Below are 17,601 nucleotides of genomic sequence, written 5' to 3' on the forward strand. Positions count from 1 at the left end.
AGAGAGAACAAAGATCTCGATCATTTGATTTGCTCCATATAACATTAGCGTGATGTGGCATGTTTGAAAGAAGTCCCACAAGTAGAATGATTTTATAGTTAGAACAAAGTAGAGAGGACAAAGATCTCGATCAGCCGATTTGCCCCATATAACAATGGGATGTTTGAAAGAGGTCCCATAGATAGAATGATTGTATACTTTAAACAATGGGATGTTCGAAAGAGGTCCCACAAATAGAATGATTGTATACTTTAAACAATGGAGAGAAGACAAAGATCCCGATCAACTGATTTGCCCCATACAACAACAGGATCCGAAATGTCCACGAGAGGGTCCCACATAAAGAATGATTTTTTTATAGTTAAAACTATTCCAAGACTGAGAGACAACGTTCATTTCCACGTCACAACTTTCTGGTTTGAACTCATCCTAGCCGCGTCCAATCAAGACCATTTTTCTCGTTTGAAATAAAGGAAACCCAGCTGATTTTCCCAGCTAAGGCGCGTCCAACAAGTGGCAATGTACGAGAGTCTGTCAAAATCATCTCTATTCCCACAATACTTTTTCACCAGTTCTAAACGTTAACACGGAAAAGAAGAAGAAATATGGGCCAGACCAGTCACCCATTAAAAGCTACAACACTTTTCACCCAGCAACTTTCCTTCCGTAGATCCGACATACATACAAAAATCTTTCTTTCCCCACTTTTCCAATTCCCATAATTGCCTTCCGAATCCCGAGTACCGCTCCCAATCTGATTAATACCATTACAATGGGCATGGAATGCATGTTTCACAGGACTGCAATGGAGGAAGGAAGAAGTAGCTCTGTTCTAAGGCAGCTGAGTCTGAGCAGAGTCCCTGATTCATCATGGTCGTGTAGTCCATGGGATGAAGAGGAGGAGAAAAAGCTTGAAAGACAAGTGTGGGAATGGCAGTGGGAATGGGAATGGCAGAGGCAATGTGAAGTGAAGGAGAGGAAAAAGATCATGGTGGTGGTTGATGGATCTCCTCAGTCTAGGACTGCAATGTTGTGGGCAGTTTCACACCTTGTGAATATGGTGGACACGCTCATTCTAGTCCATGTCTTGGACTCTTCATGTCTCCGCAAATGCAAGCCTGATATTGCACGTCGATACCTCCGCGCCTGCCATGTCCTCAACTCCATGCGTTCTCTCTGCATCTCCCGCATCCCACAGGTTTGTTGTTGTCGATTCAGTTGAGTAAGTTTTGTTGTGCATTAATATTTCGGATCATATTTTGTGATGATATTCATTGTTTGATCATATGAGTCATGGGTTTAAGTATGTGTAAGTGTTGTTTTGCATCCATGTTTCAGATCATATGTTGTGTTGATATCGGTTATTTGAGTATATGAGTTGTGGATTCAGTTGTGTAAGTTTTGTTTTGCATCAATATTTCCGATCATATTTTGTGATGATATTCATTGTTTGAGTATATGAGTTGTGGATTTAAGCATGTGTAAGTTTTGTTTTGCATCCATGTTTCAGATTGTATTTTGTGTTGATATCCGTTATTTGAATATATGAATTGTGGATTCAATTGTATAAGTTTTGTTTTGCATTGATGCTTGGGATCACATTCTGTGATGATATGCATCATAAGGATAAAGAGCTGGAGGTAGTGTGGTCTGAAAAGTTGATGCAAAACAAAGCTTACGCAGTTGAATCAAGAAATCATATGTGCAAATTACTGTGGACTATGGAAATTTGATGTCTCTACGAGTTGACATGTTGTATGGTTAACCTTAATAATTCATATTGATTCAGGTACATGTTGAAGGTGTCATGATACAGGGAGATAGGGCAACTACTATAGTGTCATATGCAAATAAACTGCAAGTTTCTTTGCTTGTTTTGGGCCAACGAAAACCCTCTTTGTTTCACAGGTAGATATGCATAACAAAGTCTCATGTAATATAAAATTATATTTAGTTTTATAGCTGCTATTTCTTGATTAGATTGTGTGAAATTTTTTGCATCAATGTTTCGAATCACACTTTATGATCTATTATAGAATAATAAAAGGTAAAAGAGACAAAAAATGGTTAATTATAGACTAAAAACAAACTAACTAGAAAGAGGAGAGGTTACACGTGGTTCAAGGTAAAAATATGTTGTCTTGAACTGGGTATAGCCTCTCCCCTTTCTTTTTAGTTGAATCTTGGTTTATAACTAACCATTTGTTGTCTTTTTTATTTATCTATTTTATTATTCTAATGATAGATTATAGAATGTTATTTGAAACATTGATAAAAAACTGACATACAATCTAATCCAAAAGAACATTGATTGAGATTCTAAATTATAAAAATCTGAATCTTTATTCCTTGACTTTACTCATGTTGTGCAGGTTTGTGCGGAGCAAGCGGCAAGAGCTGATAGACTTTTGCATTAACAATGCAGAATGCCTGACATTGAGTGTGAGGAGGCAGAGCGGCAACCTTGGCGGATACATAATAAATAGCAGATGGCACAGAGATTTCTGGCTATTGGCATGATATGATATATTTGTGCTTGAATTGGGATAAAGGATCGTGGATCATGTATATGCTCTTATATACACGGCCAGGATTTTTAGGACTGTTACTCTGTATATATTGTGGGTTGGTATTTAATGGTGGAAAGTTGAGAATGCCGGTATTATTGTGGGATTGACAATACACGTAAGATCGTTGCATGAATGAATCCTGTACTTTGAACTGTTAGAAGTTTAGACCAGACAAGCTTTCTTTATGGGGTTTTTTTTAATGGTCGTTGGAGGATAAAATAAAGTTTACTTTTTGTTTTGATCTAGATTTTGATGATTTGTTGTATTGTAAAATGTTTAAAGGCTTTCATTAGAGCAGATTGAATATGCAATTGTAAAGTAAAAGTGAAAATGGATAAAAAATGATTTTAATTGTATTTATTTAAGGAGGGCGTATAACCGAGTACAAAATGAAAGGAAAAAGTGTTAAGTATGTTTAACATCGTAAAAACATAAGTAGCATTTTTTTTTATACTAATATTACATTTATAAAGAAAAAATGTAAGTAATATAAAAACATTGTGATAAACATTGGTTATCATTTATCGAGTACAATAGATAGAGTACAATAGATAAAGTAAAATAATAAGTATTGATATAATGTTTATCATTTATCGAGTACAATAGATAGAGTACAATAGATAAAGTAAAATAATAAATATTGATAAGTACATCTTAACATAATCAATGTATATAAGGGGTTGGACACTACTATTGTCATCAATGATAATGAATATCATAGGTCATGTCTAGAGCTAACAATCATGTATATGATGCGATTATAAATAATGTAATTCATAAATATATCTAAAAGAATCCAATTTTAACTCCACAAGCTGATTTCTCCAAGCTTCCAAGCTCCTATTGCTATTCAAGGAAGGTATTGAACCCACCATTAGAGAAAATTCCTTTCCTACCCATTCATCAATCAAGGAAAAGAAGCACCATCCATAATCCAAAAGTTTAACATAATATTCAATAACATTGATTATCTTGTTTAGTTCATTTCCAATTACATATCCATATCCATAGAACAATATATCTAAGTCCCCAAAACACACAGATATAAAGTTTACAATACATGTGCATATCAATACATTCATTTCAAAACAACCAATATGACACAACACCATTTTAATTCCACAAGACCTTACAACCTATAAGGTTTGACATAATACAACACATCCAAGATCATGTGACCATTCAAATGAATTGCTACTCACATCCTAAACTGTGAAAGATCTCTTCAAGTGATGAACTGTATATCTTAATAATATACACATGCTCAAGGTGGAATACCATAAATCTCATACTACATGTATTCTAGCCTTAGCACAACAAATCATACTCATAAAATAAAAGCATATGGACATTATATTATACTACTATAAACACACAAGCCATCCATGCACAACTTAAATTCACAAGGAAACACAAATAAATCGATTAAACAATGCAACACATAAATAAAATATACAAAACACATATAATAAAATGCAAAAGACACCACACCACAAGCCCTAATGTTCCACACCACACCAAGATAATTCATCTCTCAATGGTAGTGTACAAATTAATACCCAAAAGGAGGCATAAGTAAGGAAATTTTGACCAATTATAAGCAAAGAGTAAAGCGCTACCCAATCTAGACCACTAGAATCTATGTGATGCGAGTTTTATGGTGACAAAATCTGCTAATCATCTTAACTTATGATGAGATGGATTTACAATGCATTTGAGAATGGAGTAGAAAAAAAAGTGAGGCTTAATGAAATCACCCATCATACACCAAAGTTCTCATCATCCAATGCAATCTTCGTACCTACATGTTCACAATGTCCTCGTAGTCTAATACCAAGATCACTAGGTTTAGTTAAGCATGAAATACCTTTCCAACAACACTCATACACATGGCACTTTACAACCTATTACCTATTTAATTCATAATCAAATATGTGGCAATTTCAACATCTATTGGAATCACATTTAATCATGTAAGACAACCATCCAAACCTCTTTAGAAATGAGAAATCAAACTTAATTCAACATATCAAGGTAACTTATATCTATAGACCTATATATAAATTTTAAAGATTGACAAACATCTTAGATAGAGTACATAGGTTTTAAAAAACCACTAATAAGTTAGACTCTAGGGCACATTTGGGACCAAAATGTATTTTTGGACTACAACACACCATATATAAACTTATCAACATTTAGGTCCACATCTATTTTTTAGGATAACACATCAGCATTAGTTTCCTAGAGTGTGAAACTTTCTAAATCTAAAATTGGGACGATAGAACATGTGGTCCTATATAGAGGATGAAAGAATTATGTAAGAGTGTTCTAGATAGCAAAAATGATTAGAGTGAGTAGGAGGAATTGTTATAGGTGTGTTGGGGATTATCTTTTGAAATAAGGAGTATGTTTAGGAATAATCTAGGAAATTTGGGGGATTATAAATGACCTAAATTGTCCTCCTCCAAATAAGGTGTTAAAGCGAGTGGAAAATAAAGGGGATGTGCTAAGAACACACTTTTTATCATTAAATTTTTCTCTCACTTTGATATACATGTGAGATCTAAAATGAATCGTGTGTTTTAAAGTAAATAAAACTAAGTTACATTATACTTAATGAAAAATGTATCAAGAAAAATGACACTAAAGAGTTTGTGTTTGCCCTCAATGGTACTATGAATAAAAATTTTACATCTCCACATATAGGTTGACATTTTGATGTCTATTTGTGACAAATTTCACTTCAAGTGACATCATGACATAAAAATGGTGAACAACTTTTTGTTTATTCTCTAATTTAGCAGTTTTTTTTCCTTCGATTTCATTTTTACATTTACTTTGGCGATACCACTATGGTGATTGTGTAGTTGTTGTGAAGGTTTTAACTATGTTGGCAATATCAAGAGGTCCCTAACAATTCACATAATTGCTTTGATATTCATGTAATTATCATGGGTTTAAAAATTATCCATTTGTGGAAACCAATGGTTTCACCCAACTATGTGAAAAATACAAATTTTGAGCATTTTACATCCTTATATCTTCATTTACCACATCCTTTGGATTTTTCCTCGACCCCCACACCTTTAGAGGCTTTTTGATGTGCTCCAAATTTGTATTATAACTATATTTTTTGAGTGGCTTATATGATAGGTTTAGACTTCCCATTAATAAGGCTTCGAAGTTCTCTAGCCTAGTTATAGATAAGCTTTTTACTCTTTGCCTTGGTTTTAACTTGTTCTTTGCACACTCTTTAGTTTGCATAAATTATTCACTAGCAACCTCATTTCCTTTGATTACAGTTCTATACTTACAAATACCTTATCATATTAATGCATCCGGATGCCTTTTATTTTGCTCATGTTTCCAATAGTTTATCCTCATGTAGGAACTCTTTGATCAATCAGATACATTGTAGGATTACATGGTGGTGTTTCTAGAGGATGACTACAATTTGATTTATTTATTTTCTTTACAAATTCACTCCTAGTCTATGACATCAAGCCAATTCTAGTTTCAAATTTATGACTTTATTAGATAGTTTATATTTGGTAGATATTATATAAGATCTATAAGTTTATTAATTTCATTAGATTTCTTTTATTTCTGATAATTCTGTTACACAAAATAAAATCAACAAACTATATATTGATGTTACAACACATACAAAAATACATAAATTTAATCAAAGATAACTTTGCACATACCTTCATATTTAGGATGTAACAATTAAAGCCTCTTTTATTATATTGAAATATATCAAATAAATAGGTCTCTCTTCAAAAGGCTCCATTTGAACATTCGTGTTGATATTTTAAGGTTTCAACTAATACATCCAAATTTCATCCCATCATATTTTGTAGCCTCTTCACAATTGTAATTCATTGTTTAAACATAAACCATATTTGAAGACTTGAGGTTCACTTCTCAATTTCTTAGACACTTTTGCAACCTCTTATAAGCTATATTTATTCTATTAGATTACCTCACTCAATCCATAAAGTGAATATTTCTCAAGCATAGTGTTCATCAAAATAGGATTTATTGTTACATCACAAACATTATAGCTTTATATTCAAACAATCATAACTTTATATTCAAACAATCAATGTTTTAAACCATTCAATCGACCCACTAAGCCAAAAATATTTATCAAATATGGTCTTGTTAGGAGTTTCCACTTTCAATATTTCTTCTAGATGTATCCTTTGGATGTTGATCATAAACTTCCTTTTTGAAATATCAATTAAACTCCATTGACTTGGTATGACGCAAGCCAAAGTACTCATGTATGCCCTCTATGGTGCATGGTGTGCCTATTTTGGCCCATACAATGAAATTAAATTTCTTTCTAATAGTTTTCTAAATTTATGTTTACAAACTAGCATGAAATCACCAATTGAGAAGAAATTCTTAGTGGTCATCAAACTATATTTGGAGATATTACTCTCATACTTTCTAATAGAAATATTTTATGGAACCCTTTCTAGGCTTCACATTATGGACCCTTAGAAACATGTGGAACTTATGGAATTTAATGGCAATCCTTCCTCCACTACTAAGCCTATTGTGGATGTGCTTAGCTATAAACCTCCATTTAGCACAGTCTATAAAATTTAAGCTAGGAGGATGCATTTACAACTTGCATTCATCATTTTGAACTTCATGTTGTTAGTGTGAACAAGGTTATTTCCTAACTAGACATTAGTGGGGACCTATTCACATGTTAAGTTTACTTAGTTCCTAGGTGTCATTTCTAGAAGTTATTTATAATGGGTGGACATGTTCACCTAATTTACTTTTAGTTACTTAGGAAATAATATTTACATCATGCATTTAATGTTTATATCAAGAGTAGTTGTCAATAACCCATCATACCTTGCGTATATAAGCAAGGCTCCTCATTGTATATTTCATATTCAACAATTATTCAAGATCAATGTATTATTATGCAAGTTATTTTGTCGTTCTCTCTTGTGGTAGAAGGTATTTTGACGTTGTTGAGGAGTCACCTATCTGCTCCTACATGGTATTGAAGCTCTAGTGATGCAAACATCTTCCTAGATTTGAGAGTTATCTATATGGCTTGAAAATTTTATTGGATGCATTTTGGGGTTTGATTAACCTCAAGGTTGAATTCAAGGTGTTAGAGCAAGTTAGGATTGGCTTTTCTTTTGTCAAAGTTACGAATATTATAGGCATTTCCATGTCGAGCTTAGTATTATGGGTATTTTGACATATATACTATTAAAAAATGCATTAGATATTCAAGTTAGGAAAAGTGATTTAGGTATCACTGACTTCACTTTTTCAAATTTTGAGGAATTAAAATATATTTTTTAATTTCTAAAATAATATACCAAACTAATATATTAAAATTTTACAATAAAAGTTCAATATATCATTAGTTTACATCATTTTAAGATTCAAAACATACATAGTTTTAAAAACTTACTTTTGTATATGTCATTTCTTTTATAAAAGTGAGACATTTTAAATTTTCATCTCATGATCTAAATATATACACAAGTTGTATGACTTACTATTATAGAAATAAAAGATTACTCTACAACTCTTCTAAATATCTTTAATGAAAAAACCCTTAGTCCTAGACTCTTAGTCATAGAGGTGTCATCCTAAAGACTCATGTTCTCAAGTAGAAAAGCATTTCAAAGGGAGCTTACCTCTGTATTTACCGGTTCCCTTAGGAAGTCTCTTGGCAAGAAGAGCTTCAAATTCCATCAGGATCTCCTCATCATTCATTTCTCTGCTCTGTCTTAGTTCACCGCTGGTGCTTGCTTCTTTTCCTTTTCTAGATGGTGCAGCAAATGCTCTGAAATCTAATTCAGTCTTCTGAATATTGCCATCAAAACTATTTAGCTCATAGGTTGTCAACTTTGCAATGATGGAGTCTAGGGATACCTTAGACTTGTCTATTGACCTCAACTCCTGAATAGAAGCAACCCTTATTGCATAGACCGGTAATAAGGATCTAAAGACTTTGCTAACAACGGTAGAATCGTCAATTTTGCCTCCTTCACTCTTGATATCTCCAACAACAGTTTTGATTCTTGTTCCATATTGTTGAATGGTCTCTCCTTCAACCATCTGTATGTCTTCAAAATTTCCCTTAAGGCTTTCTTCCTTAGCCTGTTTTACATGCTCATCACCGCCATAGATATTCTCAAGAGTTCCCATACTTCTTTGGGATTTTCTTTATCCTAGACATCAATAAACTCAATGTCAGATAAGTTGCAGATTAGGGCTTCCATGACTTGCCCATTTTCCTGGATCTCTCTCTTTTGGTCATCGGTGAGAGTATCGGTAGGAATAACATAAGCATTCTCAACATAGCTCCAGTGTTGAGCACCCATGCTTCTGATACATATATCTTCATTTTGTCCTTCCATATTTTGAAATTATCTCTGTTGAACTTTGGACCTTCCCTCTTCATCATTACAATAGGATCTTTTCCTCAAGCAGTTAAGCTTACAACACAGAGGACCTGGAGGATGCTCTGATACCAATTGATAACTCAATGATGAACAGTGAGTACCAAACCGGTACTGAGAGGGGGGGGGTGAATTAGTACAGACACAAAAACTTTTCCTGAACCGGTTTGGCTATGTAGACACTTAAAAATAATTATTTTAATTATTTTTTAATTCCTCACATAATTAATTAATTAATTATGTTAATTAAAATTCTTCTCAATATTAATTAAATATAATTAATATTGTCACTATAGCATATGATTGATTTATTTAATAAATCAATCCCTTTCTTTATTCTTCTAAAAAATCAAATCCTCACAAATCTTCCTCTTAGCTAATTAATTTCAATTAATTAGTTAACCTACATGATTCCTACAAATCATCTTCTTAATTCATCATTAACCTAATAAATTCTTCTAGAAACTCCCTAAACTCACTTAACATTATTCTTTTAGTCAAATTCTCCTACAAATATAAATCCCACCTAACATTTCCTCTAATTCCCCTCTTAATGAGTCGTTAATGGCTAATCATCATGATTAGCCACAAAGTCAACTCTTTGTCCTTTCATCTAGCCACTAGCTTTAAATGCTCTTTTTCTAGATGAATGTAAGATTTTCGAAATCTTACATTCCTCTAGGCATTTCCCTCTCCCAAGGAATTTTTAATTCCTTTTTTATTCTTCTAATCCCCATAATATCCATTTTTGGAGAATTTTTAATTCCTCCAATGCATCTTGTAGAGTGTGGAGATACGAAATGCCTTTAAAGCATATTTCTTGGTCTCCACACCCTCTCTTGGACCTTGTGTGACCTCACAAGTAAATCTTAGTCGTTCATCTTGAATTCATCCTAGCCATCCGTTTTCCTCTCCTCTTCCTATAAAATAGGGTTCCATCCCTTCATTCAAAACATCTTGAAATTCAGTAAGTTTATGCTGCCCTTTTGAGCCCAGGAAATCATCTTGGCAACTTGATCATCTCATCCTTATCATTTGTGCACAATATTGGAGAGCCATCCACATCCAGCAATCAAAGGAGCACATCAAGTGGAGCATTATCTAGGAGCGCCTTCACTTCATCAAGCTCAATCTGAAGGAGAAGGTAAAATAGCAAGGTGAAATGGTCTTTTTATGATATTTTAGCATTCTGCATGTTTATTTCGTTATGTTTTGATCAGTTTACCTTTCAAATCTATTTTTCCCTCTTCATTTTGGCACGCCCGGTGGGACTCACGTCCCTGAGAACTAATGTTATTGTTTTTTTTTAAAGGTTTTTATGAGTTGTGAGACGCAGGTTCCAGAATAGCGTGACTGCAGAAAATATAAATAAAAATATGTATATATTTTTTTCGCAGGTTCCAGAATCGTGGCTCTGCATTTCTGCGCGATAGCTCCTCCTTATTCTGTTATGTTTCTTTCTATTTCTATTGCAGCACGACAGCTCTGTTATCTGATTTGTTATTTGATTTTTTGTCTGTTCTGTTTTAGTATAATCTGTGCGAAAAAAGGAGAGTATGCTCTTGTCTATATAGACAATCAGAAATCCATACTTTTCACTTTTCTATTCTGTTTAGCATGACTGTATGCTCTGACTGCAGGAAAGTGTGAAAATAGGAGAGTATGCTCTTGTCTATCTAGACAATCAGAAATCCGGACCTTTGACACTTTTCTATCTGTGTAGTGCTACTGTCTGCTTTGTTAATCTATCTGAAAATTGTAGGCGCTAACTGTAGTCTGCATTTAATTTATTTATTTCCCGTTATCTGCTCTGTTTAAATATAATATGTCCGCCTGCAGGAAAGTGTGAAAGTAGGAAAGTATGCTCTTGTCTATCTGGACAATCAGAAATCCGGACCTTGGACATTTTTATTTAATTCTGTTTAGTGAGACAATTCGCTCTATTAAATCTAGGGTTTCTGTCTGCTCTGTTAAATCTAGGGTTTCTGTTTTATTAAATTTAGGGTTTGTGCTCTATTAAATTTAGGGTTTCTGTTCTGTTTCTGTCTGCTCTATTAAATCTAGGGTTTCTGTTTTGTTAAATTTAGGGTTTCTGTACTATTAAATTTAGGGTTTCTGTTCCGTTAAATCTAGGGTAGATTAAATTAAAAATAAAAATAAAAAATTTCTGTTTTTTCGCCATATCTTCTTTATCTTGACTCCATTTCCCTTCAAACTTCACCATATTCTCTACATTGCCATTTTCCACATTTTCTTCCTTGGAGGCCTTATCTCAAAAATCCACTTTTTGAAGCCCAAAATCCTATATTTCTCTATTTTTAGGGTTTGCCATAACTTCTTCCCTTTTCATCCAATCACCTCCAAATTTTTCCCATATTATCCATCTTCAACTTTTGCTTCTTTGTCCCTCTTGGACAAATTTTCCCATTCCTTCATCTCTCCTCCAAAATCCTCATTTTTTCACTTGCATATCCCTAAGAAAGTGGTAAAAACCTAGTCAAACCCCATTTACCCATCAAAGCTTTCTTCAAATCCACATTTGTCATTAGTAAAAAAAAATTTATTCATGTTTTTCTATTTATTCCCAAAAAATTAAAAAAATTAATATTTTTGTCATTTTGTTGATTTTTTTTGCAGGACTCTTGTTGAAGACTATTTTTTCCAAACTACTAATCAAGTTGTTTTGTAGGACGCTTTTTGAAGACTCCATTTTTCAAACTACTAATCAAGTGGTTTTGCAGGTTGCCTAGCTGATTCAACCAAATATTGTGCATTTATTTAAATTAGGCACCTAGATATTAATTAAAATGGAATGAACCATTGTCTTATGTGTCTTTAAGAAAAGCGTAAAGGTAGGAAAGTATGCTCTCGTCTTATTAGACAATCAGAAATCCAAACCCTCCAACCTTTTCTTGTTTGATTGTGTGTTTATCTCTAGCAGGCCTGCCCTCCCAACTTGCTCTTTGAGAAGGTAAGAGGGGAATGACCCAAGTGAGTACACCCGGACCTGGGGTTCCCAACTCACTATAATAAATAGGCCATTGACTACGAAAGGGTTAATAGTTGGGGCTATATGAGAGTTCACTCTCACATTGGGTGCTTAGTAGGATCCTAGAGATCTCAATCATGCTTGCGTGACTACTAAGTTCTTGGTGCTTCGTTGGGCTATAGGCCTCAATTGCGCTTGCGCAACTTCGAAAGGTAGCTCCTAACGGGAAGACTTACTAAACACCTTGTTCATAGTGGCCAAAAACCCTCTAGTCATTGGTGCAGGAGGTCGGACTTCTGAAGCGGCCCATATTCTTACGGCCCTTAGTAGAGACACAAAGTTCGCCATGAGGAGTTTTCATGGGAATTGATGCTTGGCTGCCCCAAGAAGTGAGTGTCATGGAGGGGAGCCAGTGGGGTCAAGCATCTAAGTGTCCGCTCTGGGTAAGCATAGATGGGAAACCAATTGGGATTCAATGACTATTGTCCTTACCAGCCTTAAGAATGTTGTATATGAGCATGAGTGTCTTTGAGATAATATGCATTTAATCATTGTGTTTGCTTTGTTTGATACATACTTGCCAAGAGTATACTAAAAACACATCACTATCCCCAAAAAACTTTGCAAAAATATTTGTCAAGACACAAACAAATTGTCCAAGTTATTACCCACACCAAGTTCAAAATTGCGTCAAAACTCCGTTCATCCCATTTTTCATAAGCCTAAGAGAGAAGATAAGAGTTTATCCTCTACGTCAACATTCAAGTTTGTCCCTTGAAACACCCACTATCATCCAAATCAGGGTGGTCATATCCCTTCATACAACTTGCCATTTAAATAGATCCTTCATGTTCATGCCAAAGACAACCTAGTCATCAAGTTTTCTTCTAAACCATCACTACCATACCTTCTTCATCAATCATCCTCAAATTTCTTAAGTCCTTTCATCCACAAATTTCTTAAGTCCTTTCATCACAAATTTCTTAAGTCCTTTCATCACAAATTTCTTAAATTCTTTCATCCACAAATTTCTTAAGTCCTTTCATCCTCAAATTTCTTAAGTCCTTTCATCACAAATTTCTTAAGTGCTTTCATCCACAAATTTCTTAAGTCCTTTCATCCTCAAATTTCTTAAGTCCTTTCATCACAAATTTCTTAAGTTCTTTCATCCACAAATTTCTTAAGTCCTTTCATCACAAATTTCTTAAGTCCTTTCATCCTCAAATTTCTTAAGTCCTTTCATCACAATTTTCTTAAGTCCTTTCATCACAAATTTCTTAAGTTCTTTCATCCACAAATTTCTTAAGTCCTTTCATCACAAATTTCTTAAGTCCTTTCATTCTCAAAATTTCTTAAGTCCTTCATCACAAGTTTCTAAAAACCTTCCATCACAAATTTTCTAAGTCATTTCATCACATTTTTCCTAAGTCTTTTCATCACAAATATCGTGTATGGTCGCAACTCGATCCCAAAAGAAAAAGATGGTTGATCAACAATATGGCATGCCAGACATTGGTGTCCTATATGAAGATCCCACGCAAAATCATACACAAAGTGGGCAACCAAGCGATCAAGGTCAAAGCCAAAATCTTAACATGGTTAACCAAGATGAACTTTGTCCGGAAGTGCAAACTTTCCTAGCGGATTCTTATAACCAAGAGATGGTAGAAAAGTTTATTAAACACAATCCTACTGCACTTCTGAAAACTCTTCTTGAACATGGAGCTCAACTTCCACCTGAATTTAATAGATCCGCTCTTGTCCAACAACCACAAGGAGACCTCGCTCCCACACAAAGTGTTGCACCTACTATTCAAACTCAATCAATTGCAGCCCCATCAATCATCCAAGCCCAATCAATGCCACCCGTGACACCTCCCACCACGATCTCCATCCCACCTTCTTCCTCCTTACCATCCATACCACTATCAAATCCAATCTCATCCATTCTCCAACAAACTTCTATACCACCTCCTTCTATTCAACCACATATTTCTATTCCACAAACTTCTCTTTCTCCCAACAATGTCGCAAATTTTATCCAGACCGCATTCAATCCCGTCACAACAGTTGGCGGATCACAACCAACTATCACACGAACCCCAGCAACATCGGTCATCACATCCCACGTTCCCACTTCCTCATCATATCAATATATTGGTGGTGGTGCACCTTCTTTAGTTCATCCAATGCTTGGGGCAGATACAATTCATCAATATCAAAGTCCACAACAAGACCTCATCAAGGAAATTCAAGACATGAAGAATATCATCAAAAACATGAAAGAAAACACTAATAAAAGGAAAGCTTACTCATTCGAAGATTTTTGCCCTTGTCCTTATGACCCATTTATATCAGTTGCACCGTATCCCCCGGGATTTGAGATCCCTAAATTCACCAAGTATGAAGGCAAAGGAGACCCCCGCGACCATGTCCGCGAATTCCACATCTTATGCCAAGAAGTCTCCTATAGTGACCTTTATCTTCGCAGACTCTTTCCCAAGAGTCTCACAGGAGACGCCCTGGCATGGTTCTCATCTTTACCACGAGGTTCCATTGTCTCTTTTCCAGACTTGGCAGAAAAATTTGTGGCCCACTATGCATACAACATGGGTAATGATGTTTCTATGATGGAGCTATGTAATACAAAACAAAGGCCTGGAGAAACCTTCGCCAATTTCCTACAAAGATGGCGACATCTTATCAAAAAATTCCAATGGGACATGCCAGAACAACATCAAATTGAACTATTTCAAAAGAACTTGGTGCCTGAACTTTCAAGACCTTTAATATCTCAATGTATCAAATCCTTCCAAAAATTGACCGATAAGGGCCTCGCCCTCGAACGTGTTTTGTTGGAGGAAGGAACCTTGAAACACTACCAGAAGTCATCACAAAGTTCTTCCTCTTATCATAACAACAAGCCAAAATTTTGGGCTAAAAATAAAAACATGGTCAATGATGGTGTAACTGATGTGAAGCGGGTCCAAACCGTGGCCACTCCCCCAAAATCCACCACCAATATTCATCAATTCAACAATCAAAATAATTCAAATCAATCTCAAAAACCTCACAACAATGTCTCAATCCAAGGACGACCACCCCGATCGAATAACAGGACTCCAAGAGATTTCACTCCTCTTGTTGAGCCTATTGAAGTGGTGTTTCAAAAACTTGTCCAAGCAGGTATAGTGGTTTTTCCAATCACTCGCTCGTTTGATCCCAATCAACCTAAACCAAGATGGTATAATGAAAATGAGTATTGTGAATACCATCGTATCAAGGGACATGATACACGAAAGTGTATGAAACTGAAGATCTACATACAAGATCTCATTGATAGAGGTGAGATTGAGGTAGAAAATGCAAAACCTGGTAATAACAATGACAAACTCAAAATGTACCAAGAACTCTTCCCAAAGCATGATAAAGGAAAAGGCTCATCATCTAACGTAATGGATTATGACTATGCTAATCACGTAACCGGTTTTGATTTTTTAGTAAGTCGCATTGAACCTGCAGACAATCATGTCAATGTCATAACCATCCAAGGAGTTAATCCTCCTTCTTCCCAAAGTAGACCAAACCCGGCTAGAATAGTCATTCAAGGTGCCACGCCTTCCACCTCCCATTTCCAGAATGACTGTAATGCAACTACACGTCGAAGAAGAGTCACCATCCAAGGAGTTCCTCCCCCACCAAACCCTCCACCCATGTCTTCCACCCACCAATATGACCTCCATGATCAACTTGGGAAGACACCTGTGCAAATCTCCATTTTGGAACTTCTCAAGACTTCTCCAGTCCATAAAGAAATTTTGGAACAAGCCCTTCTCCAATCACGCGTTCCTGATAACATCAATGCCACCCAATTTCAAACCCTCATTGGAAACCTTGTTGCCCAGCAACACATTGTATTTAACTCCAAAGATGCTCCCGCAGATGAGGACCATAACAAACCTTTGCACATCGAAGCTCTCATCCACAAGCACAAGGTCAAACGAATCTTGATAGACGGTGGATCCGGGCTTAATCTGTGTACATACAAATTGATAAAACAATTGGGACTTTCTAAGGATCTGATAGACATATCAGGAAGGATCACAATAAAGGCATATGATGATGCAGAAAGAATTTCAAAGGGCGTGATCACCTTACCTCTTCAAGTGGGCCCCATTACAATTGAAACCCCTTGCCAAGTACTAGATCTTGATCTCCCCTACAACATTCTCCTCGGGAGGCCATGGGTTCATTCCTTGCAAGTCGTACCCTCCACCTATCACCAATGCATCAAATTCCCCTACAATGGAAGAGTGATCACTATCAAAGGTGATCCCCAACCTTTTCAATATTGCAAACTATTAGAAGGGAAACATCTGTATCATTGCCCACTAAATAGACCTTCGCCAACGCTTCCATCTGACACATCAAATGTTGCCTCCACATCATCCCAACCAAATAATCAAATCAAGATCTTGGATAATGGCTGTGGAGAATACAAATTGGAGGACGTCTTATTAATAGGAAACCTCCCTCTCTCTCCTAAGTCATTTGGCAAACCAAAAGAGCTAAAAAAGGACCCCAAACCAGTCATGCAATGCCAAAGCACCACCTTCCAGCAATGGGGCCCACTTGATAATGAGAACCTTGAAGCAGATATCTCTTCATGGTTGTACCGGGAAGAGGACGATGATCCAACAAGAATATCCAAAGAAATGTATCCAAAATCATTTGCCATACTTGAAAAAATGGGTTACAAAGGACACGGTCTGTGACCAGAGGAGAAAGGAAGAAAAGCACCTATAAATCCTATCTCCTACAGATACAATAGAGGCTTGGGGTACACCCCGGTGCCTAAGATTACTATCGATGGTGCCCCTTCTAGCCCTTCTTCGGATATCGAAAGCGCTGACGAAGAGGAATTCCATGAAATGCCTTATGAATACGAGAAAGATACCTTCTTCGATGCTTACATCAATACCATCACCCCCGTAACCCCTCCCACTTCACATGAGCTACATCTTGTCCATCCTGAACTCATTGACTGGGGCCAATGAGACAAACCCAATTTAGATATCTGCGTCGACGATAATGCTCTCATTGCTCTTCTAACAATGCAAAATATGGAAGATGGTAATAGAATTGAGGGTATTCAACTACACGAAAAGGGATACTTTGGTAGTCAAGTCAATGCCCTTATCCACAAAAAAGATAATAAAAGAAAAAGATATGATTTCCTAGGTGAAAACCTCCCTGAGGCGCCTTTGGATGAACAAGAAATAAAAACAAAGGGCATATCTGAAAGTGAAAACCTGGAAAAGGCACTTGATGATGAGGGATTTGACCTCCCTACCATTGGTTACCTTCCACGGGACAAATCAAATTTGTTGATAGAAGAAACAGACAGCATCAACATGGGCACTGAAGTCATTCCAAAAAATGTGCTCATTGCCAAATCCCTCACTGAAATCGAGAAACAAGACTTCATCAACTTCCTTACAAAGGTTAAAATCAATTTTGCATGGTCCTATTCCGATATGCCAGGGTTGGATCCTGCCTTGGTGGTTCGCAATCTCGCCATCCGCCC

At 35.8% G+C, this 17,601-nt stretch overlaps 1 protein-coding gene across 1 annotated transcript; it reads left to right on the forward strand.

The window, feature by feature from the left end:
• Positions 1-772: 772 nt before the first annotated feature.
• LOC131031056 (uncharacterized) lies at positions 773-2,747 on the forward strand. The gene is made up of 3 exons (XM_057962072.2): positions 773-1,198; positions 1,790-1,908; positions 2,373-2,747. The coding sequence occupies exons 1-3, from the start codon at positions 773-775 to the stop codon at positions 2,518-2,520; spliced, it is 693 nt and encodes a 230-aa protein (XP_057818055.1). The 3' UTR covers positions 2,521-2,747.
• The last annotated feature ends 14,854 nt before the right edge of the window (positions 2,748-17,601 follow it).

The sequence above is a fragment of the Cryptomeria japonica genome, chromosome 5, assembly GCF_030272615.1.
Source record: "Cryptomeria japonica chromosome 5, Sugi_1.0, whole genome shotgun sequence".
NCBI classification, from domain to species: Eukaryota; Viridiplantae; Streptophyta; class Pinopsida; order Cupressales; family Cupressaceae; genus Cryptomeria; species Cryptomeria japonica.

Bases quoted from the DNA above. Each gene is read 5' to 3' on its own strand.
- LOC131031056 (XM_057962072.2), top strand. From the start codon at position 773: ATGGGCATGGAATGCATGTTTCACAGGACTGCAATGGAGGAAGGAAGA. The intron at 1,199-1,789 runs GTTTGTTGTTGT...ATATTGATTCAG, and splicing joins GCATCTCCCGCATCCCACAG to GTACATGTTGAAGGTGTCAT. The intron at 1,909-2,372 runs GTAGATATGCAT...CATGTTGTGCAG, and splicing joins AAACCCTCTTTGTTTCACAG to GTTTGTGCGGAGCAAGCGGC.